Source organism: Myripristis murdjan, chromosome 13 (assembly GCF_902150065.1).
Source record: "Myripristis murdjan chromosome 13, fMyrMur1.1, whole genome shotgun sequence".
Taxonomy (NCBI): Eukaryota; Metazoa; Chordata; class Actinopteri; order Holocentriformes; family Holocentridae; genus Myripristis; species Myripristis murdjan.
This window is the reverse complement of record NC_043992.1, coordinates 24,337,945-24,355,336: the sequence shown is the minus strand read 5'-3', so window position 1 is coordinate 24,355,336 and position 17,392 is coordinate 24,337,945. Positions and strand designations below refer to the sequence as shown.

The following is a 17,392-nucleotide window of genomic DNA, read 5'->3' as shown; positions in this document are numbered from 1 at the left end:
AACATTTTATTCAGCTGTTAATATTCTGTTCAATTTATTCTTAGTTGTGACACACCATGTCATGTGAATTTAGACAAGAGTGCTACAAACCAAACATACATTTCTGAGATGTCATGACCAACGATGGTGGTAACATCGTGTGCTGAATTAATTACCGGGAGCAAGTGCTGGGTGATGACAACTGTTCTGGCTCTTAGAGAAACTCACGCTGTAACACTAATGGTGAGAGGGTACTTTTTATTTCCAGACTGTGTAAGGACTGGTGGAGCAGGAGGCGGATTGATGTAAAAACGGCTGTTTGTGTCTTCACACGTTTACGGTTAACTGTTGCAGTGGAAAAGAGGCTCGTGCATGTAAACCCACTTCTGCTCATGACTGTGATTTAAAAAACAGAACCATGCATACACAGGGCTTTATAAATATGATGAGACGAATGCATATGAATATTTCTGGTGTTGTGCATACACACAGTTTTGTCTTGAATCTATACGGTGTGTACAGTGTGTTTTATGCATGTGGACTAAATCTAAACAGCTAAACAGCTATTTGACCAAATTCTTTATAGACTTCAAAACCCGATTTGCACCAGTTCTTTTTGTATTTAACCCTTACATGATCTTCTACCTCTCTTCTTTTGCAAAAGAGCAAAGACAATTTTATTTGTGGTTCCAATCATCTTATTTTATCACCCCCTCTTCAAGTAGATAGTAAAATTCTAGCTGATGTATTGGCACCGTGGGCATGTCATTTAGAGCGCATGCTCCCCAAAATAGTCTCAGAGTATCAAACTGGATTTGCAGAAGACTGACACTCTTTCTTGAACACACATCACCTCATCAATGTGATCAACCGAGCCATTCTCCAAGTCCAGAGGCTTTTATTATTCCTCTATATGTGAAAAAGGCATTTAATAGACTGAGAATATCCATTTAGGATGGGAACCAAAGCAGGACCTCATGAAATAACTTGCAATAATCACTTGCTCCAGTACACATGTGGGAAGGTTTGCAGGAACATGTTGCTCCAGTATTGAATGAAAAAGTTGGGTAGTTTTTATTGTTCATCCCACATCAGCATTTCTCACAGCAAGCAGAGTGTGTTTGTAGCTTGAACTTGACCCCAACCTGCAATCCAAGACAGCATGATAAAACCCAAAATTTACACTGTAGAAATTTTACCAAGAGCCACCAGTCATTAACTGTAGTCTACAAAACACCTGTGGTCTTCAGAGGAAAATGATTGGAAGAATGGAAAATCCAAATTTAACATCAAATCCATCCGTAAACTCAATCCAATGAATTTTTTCATCAGATTAGGCCTTGACACACCATCAGTGTAATATCCATCAAAAAGTCAAATAAAAATCTGAAACCTGATGCTGAAAATATAACCCGACTCAGCCAATATACTTGAAATTTCTGTGCTGTCTGAACCTGACCTGACCCAGCGCCGACAGTTAGGTCTCATCAGTCGCACCGGCCATTTGAAACCTCTAATTTGTGCTCTTTTAGCCCATCAATCCAATGCAATTTTACATGATTTATCTCTGCACTTGCATGTGGCAAGCTAACTGGTATGCTACTGGTTTTCACTTGTTAATACAGACAATATATCCACTGCAGGCCAAAGGATATCACTGCAGCACATACACATACAGGTACATACACACACACACATGCATACAAACACCAACCCTCTATCTAGCGCTCTTTTGATCTCTCTGCCTCTGACACACAAACTGCAGCAATTTTCTCATGCATTTAGTGTTGAGTCACATCAGCTTTATTTGTGTCAAGGAGTGAGACAGAGAAGGAGCTAAGGGAGAGGCTCGCGACGCTGCCGACATCCTCTTTAAACCTCTCTCTCTCTCTCTGTTTACACTTGCCCACTCTCTTTCTCCCCATGTCTTTTCTCTCCTTATCATCCCTCATTCTTATTCATCAGTGTTTCTCTGTCGTTGTGCCTCCTCTGTGCGTGCTCACAACATCCTTCTCTTTCTCTAAACTTCATCTCCCCCTGTCTTTCTAGTCTCTTCTAATCCCTCAATCTCTTGCTGTTTCTCTCTCACTGCTTATTCAGCATGCTTCCTCTCTCTCTCTCTGTGTCTCTCTGTCTTGCATGCAGTCTGTCACTCTTTTACACCTCTGTCTCTGCATACTGTATCTCTCGCTCTCTATCACAGCACCTGTCTCTTCTTTCATCATCCCTCTCTTTCTCTCTCTCCCTTTCTTCCTCTATCTAAACCTGCTTGTCAGCTGTTTTTCTGTTAGGCTTTCATATTATAGTACACCTCAATAACTGCCTTTCCACTGTCGTGCCAAACACGGGTATACTAGTGCTTGCCAAGGCCAGTGGCGTGTCGGGGCCAGTTTCTAGATGCTAATGGCCCACCAAATGCCCCTGGGCCAGACAGGGCTAACTGAGATCTCAGGCGGAGTTAGGGGTGACAAGTGGGGATTCAGGTCTAGCTGATAAATACAGCAGCTTCCTTCTGTAGCAGAAAAATAACAGGAAAAAGAAAAATGGAGAACACGTGGCAGTCCTGGTCAAATGAGGACATTAAGGCTCTGCTCACTATCTAGGCATGCCCATCACCAAATTGACAGTGTTTGCTGAAATGAGGACGTTATGCAATATATAGTGAGAGAGCTGGCAGCAGTGGGGATCCAACACACAGTGGGACAGGTCTGGCAAAAACTGGAAAAACTGAGGTCTCAGTACAAGGCAGTTAATGCACACAACGCACAAAGTGGTGTATAAAGGAAAATAATCCTGTAGTACGTAGGTCTGCTGTAATTAGTTGGTGTCGGGTGTGCAAACTTTAACTTCTCGCTTCCTGCTGCCCACTGGCATGCATGGATGGGACAAGACTGCAGGGTTATTGGCGCTCGAATGGTTTTTGTTCTTGCTACTGGAGGCTCGGGGCTCTGGCTCGAAGACAGTCCTTGCTCACAGTGGCACGACAGTGGAGAGGCGGGTAATGTCTCTCTGTTTCCCTCTCTGTTCTTCCTACACCTTTCTTCCCTCTCCTCCCCTCCCCTCAAACTTCTCTCATCTCCTCTTCAATTTTACCTACCTCTTGCTTATGCTTCCCCTCTCTCCTTCTAGCCCACCTCATTAATTCCCATACCGCTCTCTCCCCAGCTCTTTAATCTGCTCTGTCTCCACCTCTTTTGACTTTCTCTTCTCCGTCTCTTATTTTATTCTCGTGCTTCTTTATTCTCCCTCTCCTTCTCTCCAACTCCTCATTCTTCTTCCCATTTCTCTCATCTTCTGGTCTAACCCCTTTTTCTCAATCGCTCCTCGCTCCTTTCTTATTCGCTGTCTCTCTCTTTTCACCCTCCACCGCTCCACCTGCCTTCACTGTTTCTGCTGTCTGTGTCCACTGTGTTGGTCAGGTGGCTCGGATCCAAGACTGACTGAACCCTACAAGGACTCAACCTCTCTCTCTCTCTCTCTCTCTCTCTCTCTCTCTCTCTCTCACTCACTCTCACCTCCCCCTCTCTGGTTCTCCTCTATCTGTCCTTATTTCAATTCAATTTAAAAGATGCTTTATTGACATGGCAAAATGTGTTAACCTAGCTGAAGGAAGACAAAATAGATATGACAGACAGGTATGAATAGATATTAATGCAAAATGATACTGCACAACCCATAGTGAGCTTAAATTAAAGAGTGACTGAAAGAGTTAGTAACCAAATCAATCATAGTGTCCAGTGGTTTTCATCAGGTTTCAGTAGAGGGTTGGGCAACTGTTTCTATTTTTATATCGCCCAAATATGGCTATTGAGATGGCTGATTGGTGATCTGATCGTAAGGGAGGTCACAGCATGCAAGAGGAATGCCATCATGGATGACTTCAACTTAAAAAGAAACATCTTGTATTTGGGCATACTATGGCTTTTAAGCCAAAGGTGAACATAAGGATACACAGCTTGCAAGCTATGTAAAAGATGTTTGCAAATAAAAGACATGCAGACTACTTATTTATTTGCACACGTGCAGGTTCACCATCCCTCTGACGCTGCAAAACTGTCCCAAGCTCGCACCGCTAGCAGCACAGGTGCAGTTAGTCAAAACACACCTTGCCATGTCAGCACACTCTGCAGTTGTGCTTGATGCGCCATGACACATACACACCGCGTACCAAGCACAGACATGGACTTTACTTGGTGTGACAATATCGCAGCCTCATGTTCGGTTTAACATTATAATCTTTAATATCACAATCCAAATCATCATTTCTTATTCTCATGGAGCGCAAAGCAAAGTTTTGGCGAGCAGGCACATGGAGAAAAAAGGCGTCAGATCCGTGCAAAGGAGATGGCAAACTGGTTTGTAATTAAGGATTTAAAACTGATTAATGGGGCTCAGTGTGTGGACATGCCACTCCACCAGAAACATTCATAGTAGAGTGCAGATTAAAAAGATTAGTTTTAAAACATCTTAGTTCTATTGCCTTAACATATGTGTAGGAAAAAGTCATAGATGATGCTTTCAATTGCTGATATGTGATGTGATCCGCAATCAACACAAGCCAAGGACAGAGTTCTTCTTCTTCTTCTTCTTCTTCTTCTTATTATTATTAATTAAAGCCATTTTGGGGTTTGGATTTTGCAATATCTTCCTGATTCAACATCTCAGCTCACTCAAAGCTTAACAATTCTACTCTAAATTGTCTACTTCTGTCTTTGTACATTTCCTCTATGTGATTGGTACAGACTTCAAGCTTGTGTTGGTAATTTTGTAGAATTGGTAAAATTTAACAGAAAATTTGAACTCAAACATTTTCCCACTTCTCCCACGCAAGATTCAGTACCTCCTCCAAGCCCCTCCCCCTCTCATGCACACTTGTACGTGTGGTTTCTATAGCGATGCAGTAGCAAGCTAAACTACAATGTCATCACCATGGCGAGCATGCACAGCTGCAGTGCATGGCTTGTGTGCACGATGTGATTGGCCTGGTGACTGGTTGTTTGATTCACACCAACCAGATTTTAACGAGTGGGATTATAGCCCCAGGAGCAGCCTGGATTTTTTCTCAGTGCATTCAGTTTGGCTCATATCCTCCGCGCATAACGGTGATTTGTCAAACTTTGTCAAACAAAGTTACTTACAGAATCTTTAACGTGGGGAATGAATAAGGGAGAATGGCTTTCACCTGGATTTACCTCATCAGCGCACTTCACCAAAGGACTAAGTCTCCCTAATATTTTGTACATTCAGTATATCTGGATAACCTTTGGGAGGAAATGTTCTCTTAAACAATTGCATTTGGGGCATGAGGTGAGCAAGTTTAATTTTGAGCTGATTCGTTGTGCAGAATGAACACCGCCTGTCCTCACTGGGGAGCTGGGTTTGTCTGGGTCTGTCCAGGTTTTGTTGTCTGTAGCAATTTATGTTCACAGGGCCACAGTCACGCTATTGTCTGGATTTTAGATCAGACAGTTTGTAAGATAATGTGCCAAAGTATAATTTCATATGATGTGACCTGCTGTTCCTCTCTCTCTCTCTCTCTCCCTCTCTCTCTTTATATATATTTCTTATCTGTTTCCTCCCCCTGTGTCCCTCTCCTCTATCAGTCCCTCTCTTCTCCAATCTCCTCTCTTATGCTCTGTCCTTTTGGCTTTCTGTCTGTCTGTCTCTCTCTCTTCTCTCTCTCTCTTTCTCTGTCTCTCTCTCTCTCTCTCTCTCTCACTCTTTCTCTCTCTAAGCTGACGGGGCAGAAAAGTGCAGAGACAGGTCTTTAAACTTGGCATATCTCTCTCAACACACCTTTTTCCTCCTCTCCTCTCCCCTGCCCTCATCTCCTGTCCTCTAACTCTTCTAAGCTCCCTTCTAAGCTCTCACTTCTCCACTGCTCCCTTCTCCTTCTCCTCCTAAAAATCGGTGCTGGCATTAAACACATCATCATATATACCAGCCTACACCTACCTCCACAGCATTTCAAAGGCATCATCTCTCTCTCTCCCTATCACTTCCCTCCATCCACTGTTCCATGACTCAAAATTAGCTGGCATAAACACAAAGCCATACACACATACTCACACATGCAAAAACACACACACACACACAGACTGACACAATCACACTCACACGCCACTCCTGTAAGACTGTCCAAGTGGTCACCACCCTATTGTCTCAGTGTAGGGGAGGAAAAGACTGTCTGCCAAACATCGAGGGGTGGGGGCGAATCTGGCTCATACATTTTTTGCACGCAAAGTGTGTGTATGTGTGTGATGGAAAGTGCTTGGAACATGTGTATTGGGGGATTCCCTGGGAAGGGAGATCCTGTAATTGTGTGTGTGTGTGTGTGTAGGTGAGTGTGTGTGTGGGTGGATGTATCAATCTGAATAGGTGGGTGGTTGGGGAGTTGTTTTACATCGGGAGTCCTACAATATGTATGACTCATGAATTCCAACAACCTAAGTGATAATCTTCCCCTTTACCACCTCTTTGTTTAATATGGTGACACACACCATTTGGAACCCATAATGTTTGACTCTTGAACTCTGATTTTCCCTTACATTTTCCCTTAAGTAGCTTCAAGGTTTGCAAAAACCCATATTTATTTCCCATATTGTACAAAATTGTCAGATATTCTGTATCTGCTGGTTGCAATACCTCACTGAGGCTCTATCACGCTTACATTGAGTGAAATATTCAATCTCAAGGTGTATGTATTTAATGGCACCACTATTACATTGAACAGAAAATCTCTAGATGGCTTGTATTGTGCATCATTTTATACACATTTCCTTTGAATTTATCAGGATTTTTTTTTTTTTTTTTTTTTTTTTTTTTGCATTTTTAGAAACTTTGGGATCTCCACTACAATATCAAATGGAGTTCAGTAGGTTTGACCAAAGCTTGGTTACACAGCATATATTTGTAACAATGAAACCACCAACAGGAAAGGCAGAGTTGTTAAAATCTTAGATCCATCCATCATAGTGAGAAATCACTGGGGTTTGATGGGACAGTGTACAAGACTGAGAGATTGCTTGCCTTGAGATTCAAAATGAATTATGGGCTTTACTCTGGTCGGTCCCGACATACCGAGAGTACAACTGTTCACAAGAACCTTGGATCCCCCAGCAAGAATATATTTCTCCATCGTGAAAAGTGCTAAACAAGGTTTACTGCACTACATAAAAGGACATGCGTCTTGCTCAGAGCATAATTATTGCTCATGTACAGAAAATTGTATGCTTGGATGTTCAAGCACGTTTGCATGTGTTTGTGTGTGTGTACATGAGTGTGCATATGTGTGTATGTGTGAGTATGTGCTTTCAGAGACAAGGCCACCCTGAGTTCTCAGACATAGTCAAGGACCATGACATCACACTCTCACTGATAATCGCCAACGCCTATCTCCAGTCTGCATGCCTGTATGTGAGAGCATGCATGCCTTTGTGAGCACATCCATGCATGTGTGTTTGCATGTCTGCACCTGTGTATGTGTGTGCATGTGTGTGCATGTGTGTGTGTGTGTGTGTGTGTGTGTGTGCATGTTTATGTAACTGCTTCTCTTTGTTCTCTTACTTCTACATGAATGCCTAGGCATTTCTTTGCACAGACATGCGCACAGGGATCTTTTGTGTCTGTCCAGCATTTCTATTAAAACAGTTTGCATACTAAGAAAGACTGACAAAATATATTGTCCTTGTGCATGTGTTTCAGTTTGTGCAGTTATGCCTGCGTGCGTGCCACTGCGACACTCTTTGCCACATTATATTTGCTCAGACAGCCACAAGGGTGAAATAGCTTTTGATTAAAAAGAGCTGAAACAGATGGGAAAAGATGGGCAGATAAAGATAGAAATGAGAAAGAGAGAGACTGAAAGAGGAGGATCTGGACAGATGGAGTGATATGTAGTGGGGCATTGACAGATAAGGCAGCACTGAGAGAGGGAGGCAACAGATAAGGAAAGAACTGTGTGTGGGGGGGGCGAGTAGAAATTGAAAAGATATGAGTGGGTCCTCTGTAAAAAGGTATTATGGTCTCGTTCCAGGGTTAGGCTTCTATTCTCTGTTCATCACAATGAGTGTGACATGGCATGAACACAGTCAAGGTGAATCCCTCTCACTATAAACATGTATGTGGATGTGGATTCTATTTCCTGTGTAGGTCAATGGATAGATCAGGCAGAGGGCTCAGCAATATATCAATATTATAATATATGTTAAAAAAACTAGATGTAGTTTAGGATTTTGGATATCATAATATTGTGAAATATGTGGTGGAAGTGTAGTCTTTTGGATAAAGTATTGGGACACACCTTTTAGTCACTGAATTCAGGTGTTTCATTCAGTCCCATTGCCACAGGTGTATAAAATCAAGCACCTAGCCATGCATTCTGCCTTGACAAACAACTCCATATTAACATTTAGAATGGAATGTCAAAAAATCTCCTGTAAGTTTAATGTGTCGGTGGCCCGATACTTTTGTCCATATAGTGTGTTAGACTTTTGTAGCTGTTCAGTTATTTGTGTCCTCTGTCCGCTTAGTCATCATATAAACAATGATCAGCAAAAATCTATTGTGTTTATATTTTATGAGAGCATGAATAGTCATCCCTACAGTACTGTTACAATATTGAGATATTCTGTCAAAGACGCCCTGATATTTGATTTTGTCCATATCGCCCAGCCCTAGTATTGCACCTGACAACAAACATGGCCATCCTCTACAATCACTGCCATTTTTTGATACATTATATTAAGGTATGGTTAAGTTTGCTACAATACATATGGCTGAGTAACATTCAGAAATTTCAGGTACAGGTACCGGTACCAATTCCTTGACTTTGATACCAGATTCTAAATGATCACTGTTATAAAATCATAAAATCTTGTTATAAAATCTATTTTATAACGTCTCTGGGTGTAGCATAGAGTTGTCCCTGCATGCCTCTATGACGTGCAACATCGACAGCCAATCGCCAGCATTATTACAACTTGATACAAGCATACTGCATGCTTATTGGCTTACTGTAGCTGATAAGAATTACTCCTTAGGTATTTAAATTTGGTACCGAATCAAATTTGGTACCAAATTTCAGTGCCATGGCATCCTTTGATACTTGACAGTATTGAAGAAATTTGGTCAGTGCCATAAAACTATCTAAGTTTGATACCCAGCCCTAGCAATACATAAGATAATCTGCAGCAAGCAGGCGTGTGTATGCGTGTGCTCAGTTGTCTACACAAGTATAAAGTGTGTCTAAGTAATTTGGTTGCATAACATGAGATAATCTTAAAGTCAACAAGGTAGAAAAAGATAACACTAGTATTCCAGACATACCCTTGTTGTGCAACACCTTTGGACATGTGTATGTGTATGTGTGTGTGTGTGTGTGTGTGTGTGAGTGAGTGAGTGTGTGAGTCAGTGGGTGTGTTTGTCTGCATGTGAGTGTGTTTCTGTGTGTCCTTATTTATGGGTGGGTCTGTTTATGTGTACATGTGTGTTCGAGGCTGTGCCTGTATACAAGTGACTACTGCTTCGCCATGTGTATGTTTGTATGTGTGAACATATATATATGAGTGCGTGTAGGCATTATGCTTGTCCATGTGTGTGTGCATGTGTGTGTGCACTTGCGTGTGTGTGAAAATGTCTGGTAAAAGGTTTTAAAAGGTTAGGTCGACTGTTCTCATCAGCAGAGACAATGAGCTGTTCGGAGCAGAAAGGCCAAACAGTGTTTACTTTGGTCTGTGTTTACATGCGTACATGTGTGGATTTCCTTTTCTCCCTATCTCACTCCATCCCTCTCTCTCTCTCTTTAAACACACACACACACACACACACACACACACACTTCCAACAGCAGAGTGAAGCACCAGCAAAACGCTGAACAAACACAGAATAAAAACCTTGGGGGGAATTCCTCAAAGTGAGGGAAGACACTGTCAGAACATTCTCACACACACACACACACACACACACACACACACATTTAAAAAAAAAAATTCTGGCCACAGTGTTTTAAGACTGCAGTAGATTAGAGAACCGTCAAAAGACTGTGCGGCATCTCAATGAGACAACCAGTGAGTCTTGATCTCTTCGCTATCACAGCGGCTGATAAAATCTTTGTACCACAGTGTAAAAAGATCATGCAGATCTCCCTATGATCAAATCTGCCTGGTTTGATATCATCAGAGCCCAAAGATGGCTTGACAAGTGTGTCAGGAAAGCTTTGATTGTGTCACTGCCCTTCTCACACTGAATGACAGTGTTCAAAAAATGTTATGCCATTTTACACATGAAATTAAGGATTAATGGCAGAATGGACTGTGATTCAGCACTCCATTGTGTTTGGAGGCTGCAATAGTGACCCTCTTAACCTGCTCCACAGTCAGGGAGATAGCTGTGTGTTTATCTACCAAGCTTCTAACTTGAGCTGCTACAAAGGTGACTCATATTTTCTGAGTGAACTTGTAAAACAGAAAAATGCACTAGAATAGGATGGCCATCTCCAGCGGATCAGTGCAATGTTGTCATGATCATGAAAGAAGCATTACTTTATCATCATTTATAGCCACTGCTTGAGACTCATAGGACAGAAATGTTGAAAACAAGCGACTCAGAGTGGTTGTGAGTGAAGCAATGGGTTTTCAAAGCTTTGCTAACACCAGACTCTGTTGTCAGTGTATTACACAGATAATGTGACTACTACCCCAGTGGTTGGATATCATCAATTTGAAACTAACACATCACGATTTTGGCTGATAGTGCACCAGGTTGAGAGGTGATGCTTATTCATTTTAATGGCAGGCAGAAGGCCTTGGGAATTCAAACATGAGAACCAATAAAAACCAACTCTCAGAGTGAATACTGCCAGGTGAATGGAGGCCCTCTAGACTAAGCAGTGACAGCTATTTACTGTGCCACGTGTTTCAGGGTTACATGCACAAAACAAACTTGACAACGTCTTCAAAGGTTCTGTGGTGGCTAAACGAAGCATACAAATGGTTGTTAAGACGGATGGTTTCAATTTATATGCAAGCTCTATGCATTCTAGTGCTGCACACCAATTCACAATAGGGATTTAGAGGTTGAAGCACAGTGCTGGTAAAGCATAAGTGAAGGTTATTTAATTGAGCACATTTACATGCACACCGTATTCCTGTATTATTCAGAATATCCGCAATATTCCCGTTGTGCACGAGTCATGTAAACACGCACTGAACCCGATTAAGGTCATATTCCAGTTGGAGAAAATTCCGAATAAGACCCCTGGCATATGCCTGTTCTAACCGGAATATTGTGCCATGTAAACACCTTAATCGGAAAATGCCCCGAACCAGAATATTCAGTTACGTCTGCGCATGTTCAATTTGCAAGGAATTTGTTGCTATGGTTACTGCAAGTGGTGAGAACGACATAGCAAACAGCATGGCAAAAAGAAGCAAGAGCCAGCATTTTTGGAGTGAGGAGGAGACTGCAGTCTGCCGTCAGCTAATGAAAGACTTAAATATCAGGGAGTATATTGATGGGAGAAAACAGAAATAACGTCAGCTTCTTCTTCTGTATTTCCGGCAGACCAGACGCCTATACGCATACTGCTCCCCCCCGCGGCTGAGTGTCGCATTACGTAAGAGAGTGGAATATGCCGAAACACGGGAATATGCCAAGTAACATGTAAACGGATTATTCCAGTTGCCGCAGCGCAGTTACCTTAACCAGAATATTGACCCGAATCGGAATATGGTGTGCATGTAAACGTAGTCATTAAGTCAAACACACTAATTATGTAATACTGTTCAACTACTCTCTATTTGACAGGTACGTCTTGTTTAACTTGAATTAAACTTTTCACCAGAAATTACATTCATCAAGTCAATTTCATGACCCTAAAGCCCATAGAATAATAAAAAAAAATGACAGATGATTGATAATCAGAGCATAATGCTTTTAATGCTTGTGATTTCTATTGAGGATATATACTTTAGCTAAAAAGAGCTGCTGTACACAAAGACTGAAAGATTTGAATGTTAACTGTCAGATTTAACCCACAAATGGTTGAAAATGCACTTATCCACCAATCCACACACATACACACACACACACACACACACACACACACACACACACAAGAGAGTGAGGTGAAGTAGGCCTCAGGGGTAGTCGTCCAGAGTAAAATCTAATACAGCGGTATTTTCAAGTTTCTCTGCCAAAAGCAACCCTGCAGCTGTGTATATGTGGTGTGTGTGTGTGTGTGTGTGTGTGTGTGTGTGTGTGTGTGCGTGTGTGTGTGTAATCAAAGGTAGCACTGTGACCTTAGCCTCAGGGCCAAGTGAAAAGTAAGCACGGCACACCTGCAGGAAGTTAGATAGGCCAGAGGCTCAGGGAATCTGAAGACTGTAGCCTAAATGAAGGAGGAATGTAGTGTAACAATCACACACGTCCCCTTCACACTGCACACAACAGGGTGTTACTGCTGTGTGGAGACAAACCCGCTGACTGCAAGCACCAGGCTGACTAGACCACAAGCTTTCTTCATGAATATGCCGACAGAATTGGATGCATGCAGTCGCTGCTGCCGCACAATTGGGGTCAGATGCAAGACAGATGTATGAGCAGAGTCGCCTGATGATGTGATGTGTATCACTGCAAACTGTTAATGGGACAACTTGTCACCCTACCTACAGACTTACTCCTCTTCCTCTTTCATCACTGCCTCTTCCATACTCTCTACTCATCATTTCCATGCACCAGCTCCTTATGCCTGCCCCTCCCAACCTCTCACCCCCCTCTCTCAACAGAGAGAGGGGGGTGAGAGGTTTTCAGTCATGTCAACAATGTGTCAACAGGTTGTCCGGCGGGCCAGGCCATGTTAGTCCTTTGTCCCTGCAGCCACAAACACTTTGTGGGGTCATTTTAACATCTTAAGTGATTTCACAGACTGTGTTACATGAGCAGCCTTTTGCTTCTCCTTCATTAGATTACCTCAAGCTGTGAGTGTATCATTATAACTGCATCTTTAATTTGTGAACGAGGATAACAAGGACTGCAGCAGGCCTTTAACAAACTGATTAAAGGTTCTACTGTATATAAATAAATTTATATACATGTATGTATGTATGTATCATAATAACCTACAACATTCTGACACACTTAGAGTCCTTAGATTATCTTATTTCAGCGTTGAGGTGGATGAGAGACAAAATTACACTCCACACAGATGCAAACAAACAAACAAACAAACAAGAGTCGCTCACCATCTCGTCTGTTGCCCCTCATGACCTTAGCGGTGGCCACCTGAGCTCGTGCCAGCTCGACTGAAGCCCCCAGCATGAAGACCATCAGCATGTGGAAAATCACCGGTCCGCTCATCCTGACAAGAACCTCCAGCTCTGTCCACTTTGTCTTAACAAAACGCGCCGTCTGCTCCTGACTGTGCCGCTATCAGGTCCCAGTGAATAAGAAAAAAAATATATATCTTGCCCAAAAAGTTGGTTTCAAAAATATTTTCTACTCAGCAACTTCGTGCTTTCATCTTGTCTCACTCCCGCTTGCAACTTGGAGCCACTTGTTGGCTCTCCTGCAAAACTTAGTGCGCACAATGTCCGCTCCTGTGCCAAAGTGCCCAGATATCTAAATATTAAGCTTCCTCTGACAGTCAAGCGCCCAAAGATACCGAGAGCCCAACTCCAAAACAACAAAAGGCAGGTGGGTGATAATATAGCTCCGTTCACGGCCAGACATGAGCTTACAGGCGCCGAACTTGTTATCACTTTGAAGCGAATAAATTCTGTTGAGTCACAGAGAAATATTCCGCATAGTTTACCAACTCGTCTCTATCTGACGCGCCTGCAGCCTCGGCGCGGCAAACTTCACCGACCGACAGGAGACCGCAAGGAACCAAGTGTGCGTGTGTGTGTGTGTGTGTGTGTGTGTGTGTGTGTGTGTGTGTGTGTGTGTGTGTGTGTGTGTGTGTGTGTGTGTGTGTAGGTGGTGGCAGTGGTGCTGTGTGGGGGAATGTGAGGAGGAGTGGCGGACTATTATTTCACTGCAAAATAGCCTACCTATCTTATAATGAAGGCTACATAACTCATTTTGAGTCGGTAATCTACTGGGACTTAAAATATTAAATTTACTTAAACATTTATTACATTTAACGCTGTACCCTCTTAAATTTATTGAAACAACTTGGTATGAGTCCGCTTGTTGCTCTTGTTATTTATTTATTTATTTATTGTTTGTTTGTTTGTTTGTTTGTTTTACTTTTATATTTATATTTCCCTTACCCCAATCAGTTGTCTTTTTACTCCTTTTTGCTTCCATATCTTTCTGCACTTACCACTGTGCATGGAATATGCTATATAAATAAATTTGCCTTGCCTTGTTTGATTTTAAACAAGTTGAATTACTTCATCCCACGGCTATGATTTTTTTTCTTTTGTTTCAGGAAAAATGTGGTTTTAAGATTAAATATGACATTAAATGACTGGGGTATGTTTTAGTAATGTTCCTCATGTCTTTGTAAATATAAAAGGGGTCGAGGAAATGCGCTAGAGGGAACATTTCAGCAGGAAACTCCGCACAGGGCAGCGAAGGCGGGACGTACCGGAGAGGAAACATGACGAGGGGCAAAATAAATACAAGGGAAGTCGGCATTACACACAGAAGCAAATATGTCTTTTCAGCTCGGCCAGGAAAACAGCTGACATGAATTCACTAGCTGGGGATTTTGATGACTAAAAGGTGGCCATTATGGACCATTACGCAGCCTAGTGCAGGCCCGCACGCTGCATACAAAGCATTTATGGATGTGTGTCTATATGTTTAATGTGCGCATTAGGCCACAGTAAAATATCTAAGAATTATTCAGGCTACGACACAGGCTCATACATTTTATTGTGCCAGGGATAAATGCTTGCTATAATTTCTCATAAACTAAACATTATACTAACATGGCGTTAAATAACTCCAGCCTTCCATCAGGCTTTCTTCATCTTTACAACTCCCTCTGTCACTATATTACTCTTTCTTTGTCTTGTTTTCTTTTGTCATGGATGGGACGAGAATCACAAACTATCTACGAAAGCTGTCAACAGTGCTTTTAGATTCAGAAGTATTATTGGGCCTTGATACCTCACTCTGTAACTTCCCTCTAACAAAGCCTTAGTCCGTATCTGAAACATGTGTAAATCAAAATGAGAGCATTCGCAGCATGACATTTCATACACACCCTCTGATTTGACATCAGTGTTTTGTTGGAATGTTGTGCTTTCTACTTGAAGGTTACAGGCCACATGCTGTACTTGGAGCTCAGAGGTTTTATTCTGTTGTAGCCAATATGCACAGATACTTGAAACATGTTAAGTCTCTTGTTAATGTTTATATAAAGGTTTTAGATAAAGGACTCTGTGCCAAATGGGATTTATGCTTTTACTGTGGTACTGAATCAGGTATCCAAGGTCAAGGAATTTTACTGGTTGTGGTGTCAGCTCAAATTTTGGTATTGTGAAATGCCTAATCTCTATCACTCACTTGTTCACTCACTTGCTTATTCTGCCAGACTCTTTTGCTCTCTTTCTCTCTTTCACACACGCACACACACACACACACACACACACACACACACACACACACACACACACACACACACACTCTCCTCCCCAGTTCAGCTTGTCTAACAGAACATAGATGACATGATTACACTTGTTGAGGATTCAATTAAATAAATACTGGAAGTGGTTGGCCAGGAATCAGTCGGCACTGCACCGTGAGCCAAAAACCAAGCCTAACATTTGGAGTCATAATCAAAGTGACATTGTGTTAGAGGGTGATTTATCCACCTTTGTGAAAGGTTAGGATGTTACGTTTTGCAGCAGCAACAATTGAATGCCTTCACCACTTTCAATAAGTGTATGGTTTATGTTCATGAAGCACTGAGAATGTAATCGAGCTAATTCACCTCATGGCACATTGATAGGTTAGTTTTATATTCATTCTCTCCCTCTTTCTCCTGGCTCCCTCTCTTCTTCCCTTCTTCTTTTCACTCATCACACACTCACAGTCAGCTTCTCTCTCTCTCTCTCTCTCTCTCCATGTTCATGCATGCCGTCACATCTCATTGTAAGAGTTATTTAGACTTTATGGGATGAACTTGCCAGCTTGAGCTTTCTGCTGACTAAGTACAAACCCCTCCCATTATGCAACATTGGGCAGCGAGTAATGCAGCACTTTCTTTTAAAACTTAAAACCACTTAGGGGATGATATAGGTTATTAATAGAGAGAGGAAATTAATTAAAATTAAAAGCTATTAGACTCCCCCGCTGAGCTTCAAAGGCACATCCATCTGGGGAATGGATGTTTAAGTACACATATAAAGATGTGTGCACACTGGCAGGCGCACATAAATCATGGGTATATACAGACATCACATATGCATGCTCACACACTAATGTTATAAATAGTAGATGCTATAAATGATAATTTTATTAGTGATTTCCAGAAATATATAAGCATATTGTTAATATTCAGTGGGTGTCAGTGGGTTTGAGCACAATCAACTGCCATTTATTCTGGCTGAGTGTGTTGCAAAATCAGTGACAGAGATACACAATCTTTATCTCACTTTCCACGCAGTCTCCTTCTTTCTTTCTGTGCGTGTGTGTGTGTGTGTTTGTGTGTTTGTGTGTGTGTGTGTGTGTGTTTGCAGCAAGTTTGTGCTTGAGTGACTTGGCATTTGTCTTGTCTTTCCTGGAGCGATGTAGTGTCACAGTAACCTCATGGTGGATACACATACTGTACAGTAACCTTACTGTGTGTACCGGGGTGGCAGGTTAGCTTCCAGGCACAGAAGTTGACTGGTAAATGATGAGCTGCTGTTTTGATCCCCATTTCTGACAGGCGTATCATAATTACCAAAGTGCCTTTGAGCAGTAAGTTTTAAAATGTTTTGTGCCCTCTGCAAAGATACTTCAGTAATCATGAACTCATGGGCTCAGTGTGAATATTCAACACATGATGCTATTATAAAGTGAGTCTTGATTTTTCTAAATGCAAATATTTAGGATGTGTGTATGCACCTTAGGAAAATCTGAAAAGAAACTATTTACTTTGTGTGGTATGGCCATTGAACTAACCCACTGCTTATTGAATGCCACTTTTGTTCTACTTTTCTAAAGCCATATAACACAGATGAAAACAATTTAATTTTTATCTTTCTTTGGCTTAGAAAATTTGTTCTTTTGCTCTAGTTGTTTGATTAGGGGAAAACCACACTCTGTCCCATATTAAAACACTCATGGAAAAAAGAAGATTTGTGCCATAAAGCATTAGTAATGGTGTTAATAATGAGTTACTGAGCATCTTCTTTTGATTTCTGAGTAATATTTTGTGCACAGTAGAAAACCCTTTGCCAACAGCCATGAGCTATCG

The 17,392-nt window shown here is 41.7% G+C and overlaps 1 protein-coding gene across 2 annotated transcripts in view; it reads right to left on the bottom strand.

Moving 5' to 3' along the window:
- Positions 1-13,819, bottom strand: part of pdgfd (platelet derived growth factor d) — an 83,979-nt gene extending 70,160 nt beyond the window's left edge. For both annotated transcript variants that reach the window (XR_003929287.1, XM_030067973.1), the window contains exon 1: positions 13,221-13,819. Coding sequence is in view for 1 of the 2 variants with exons in the window: in XM_030067973.1 (XP_029923833.1) it covers positions 13,221-13,335 (115 nt within the window). In the remaining variant the exon portion in view is untranslated. The remainder of the gene's footprint in view (positions 1-13,220) is intronic.
- Positions 13,820-17,392: the final 3,573 nt, after the last annotated feature.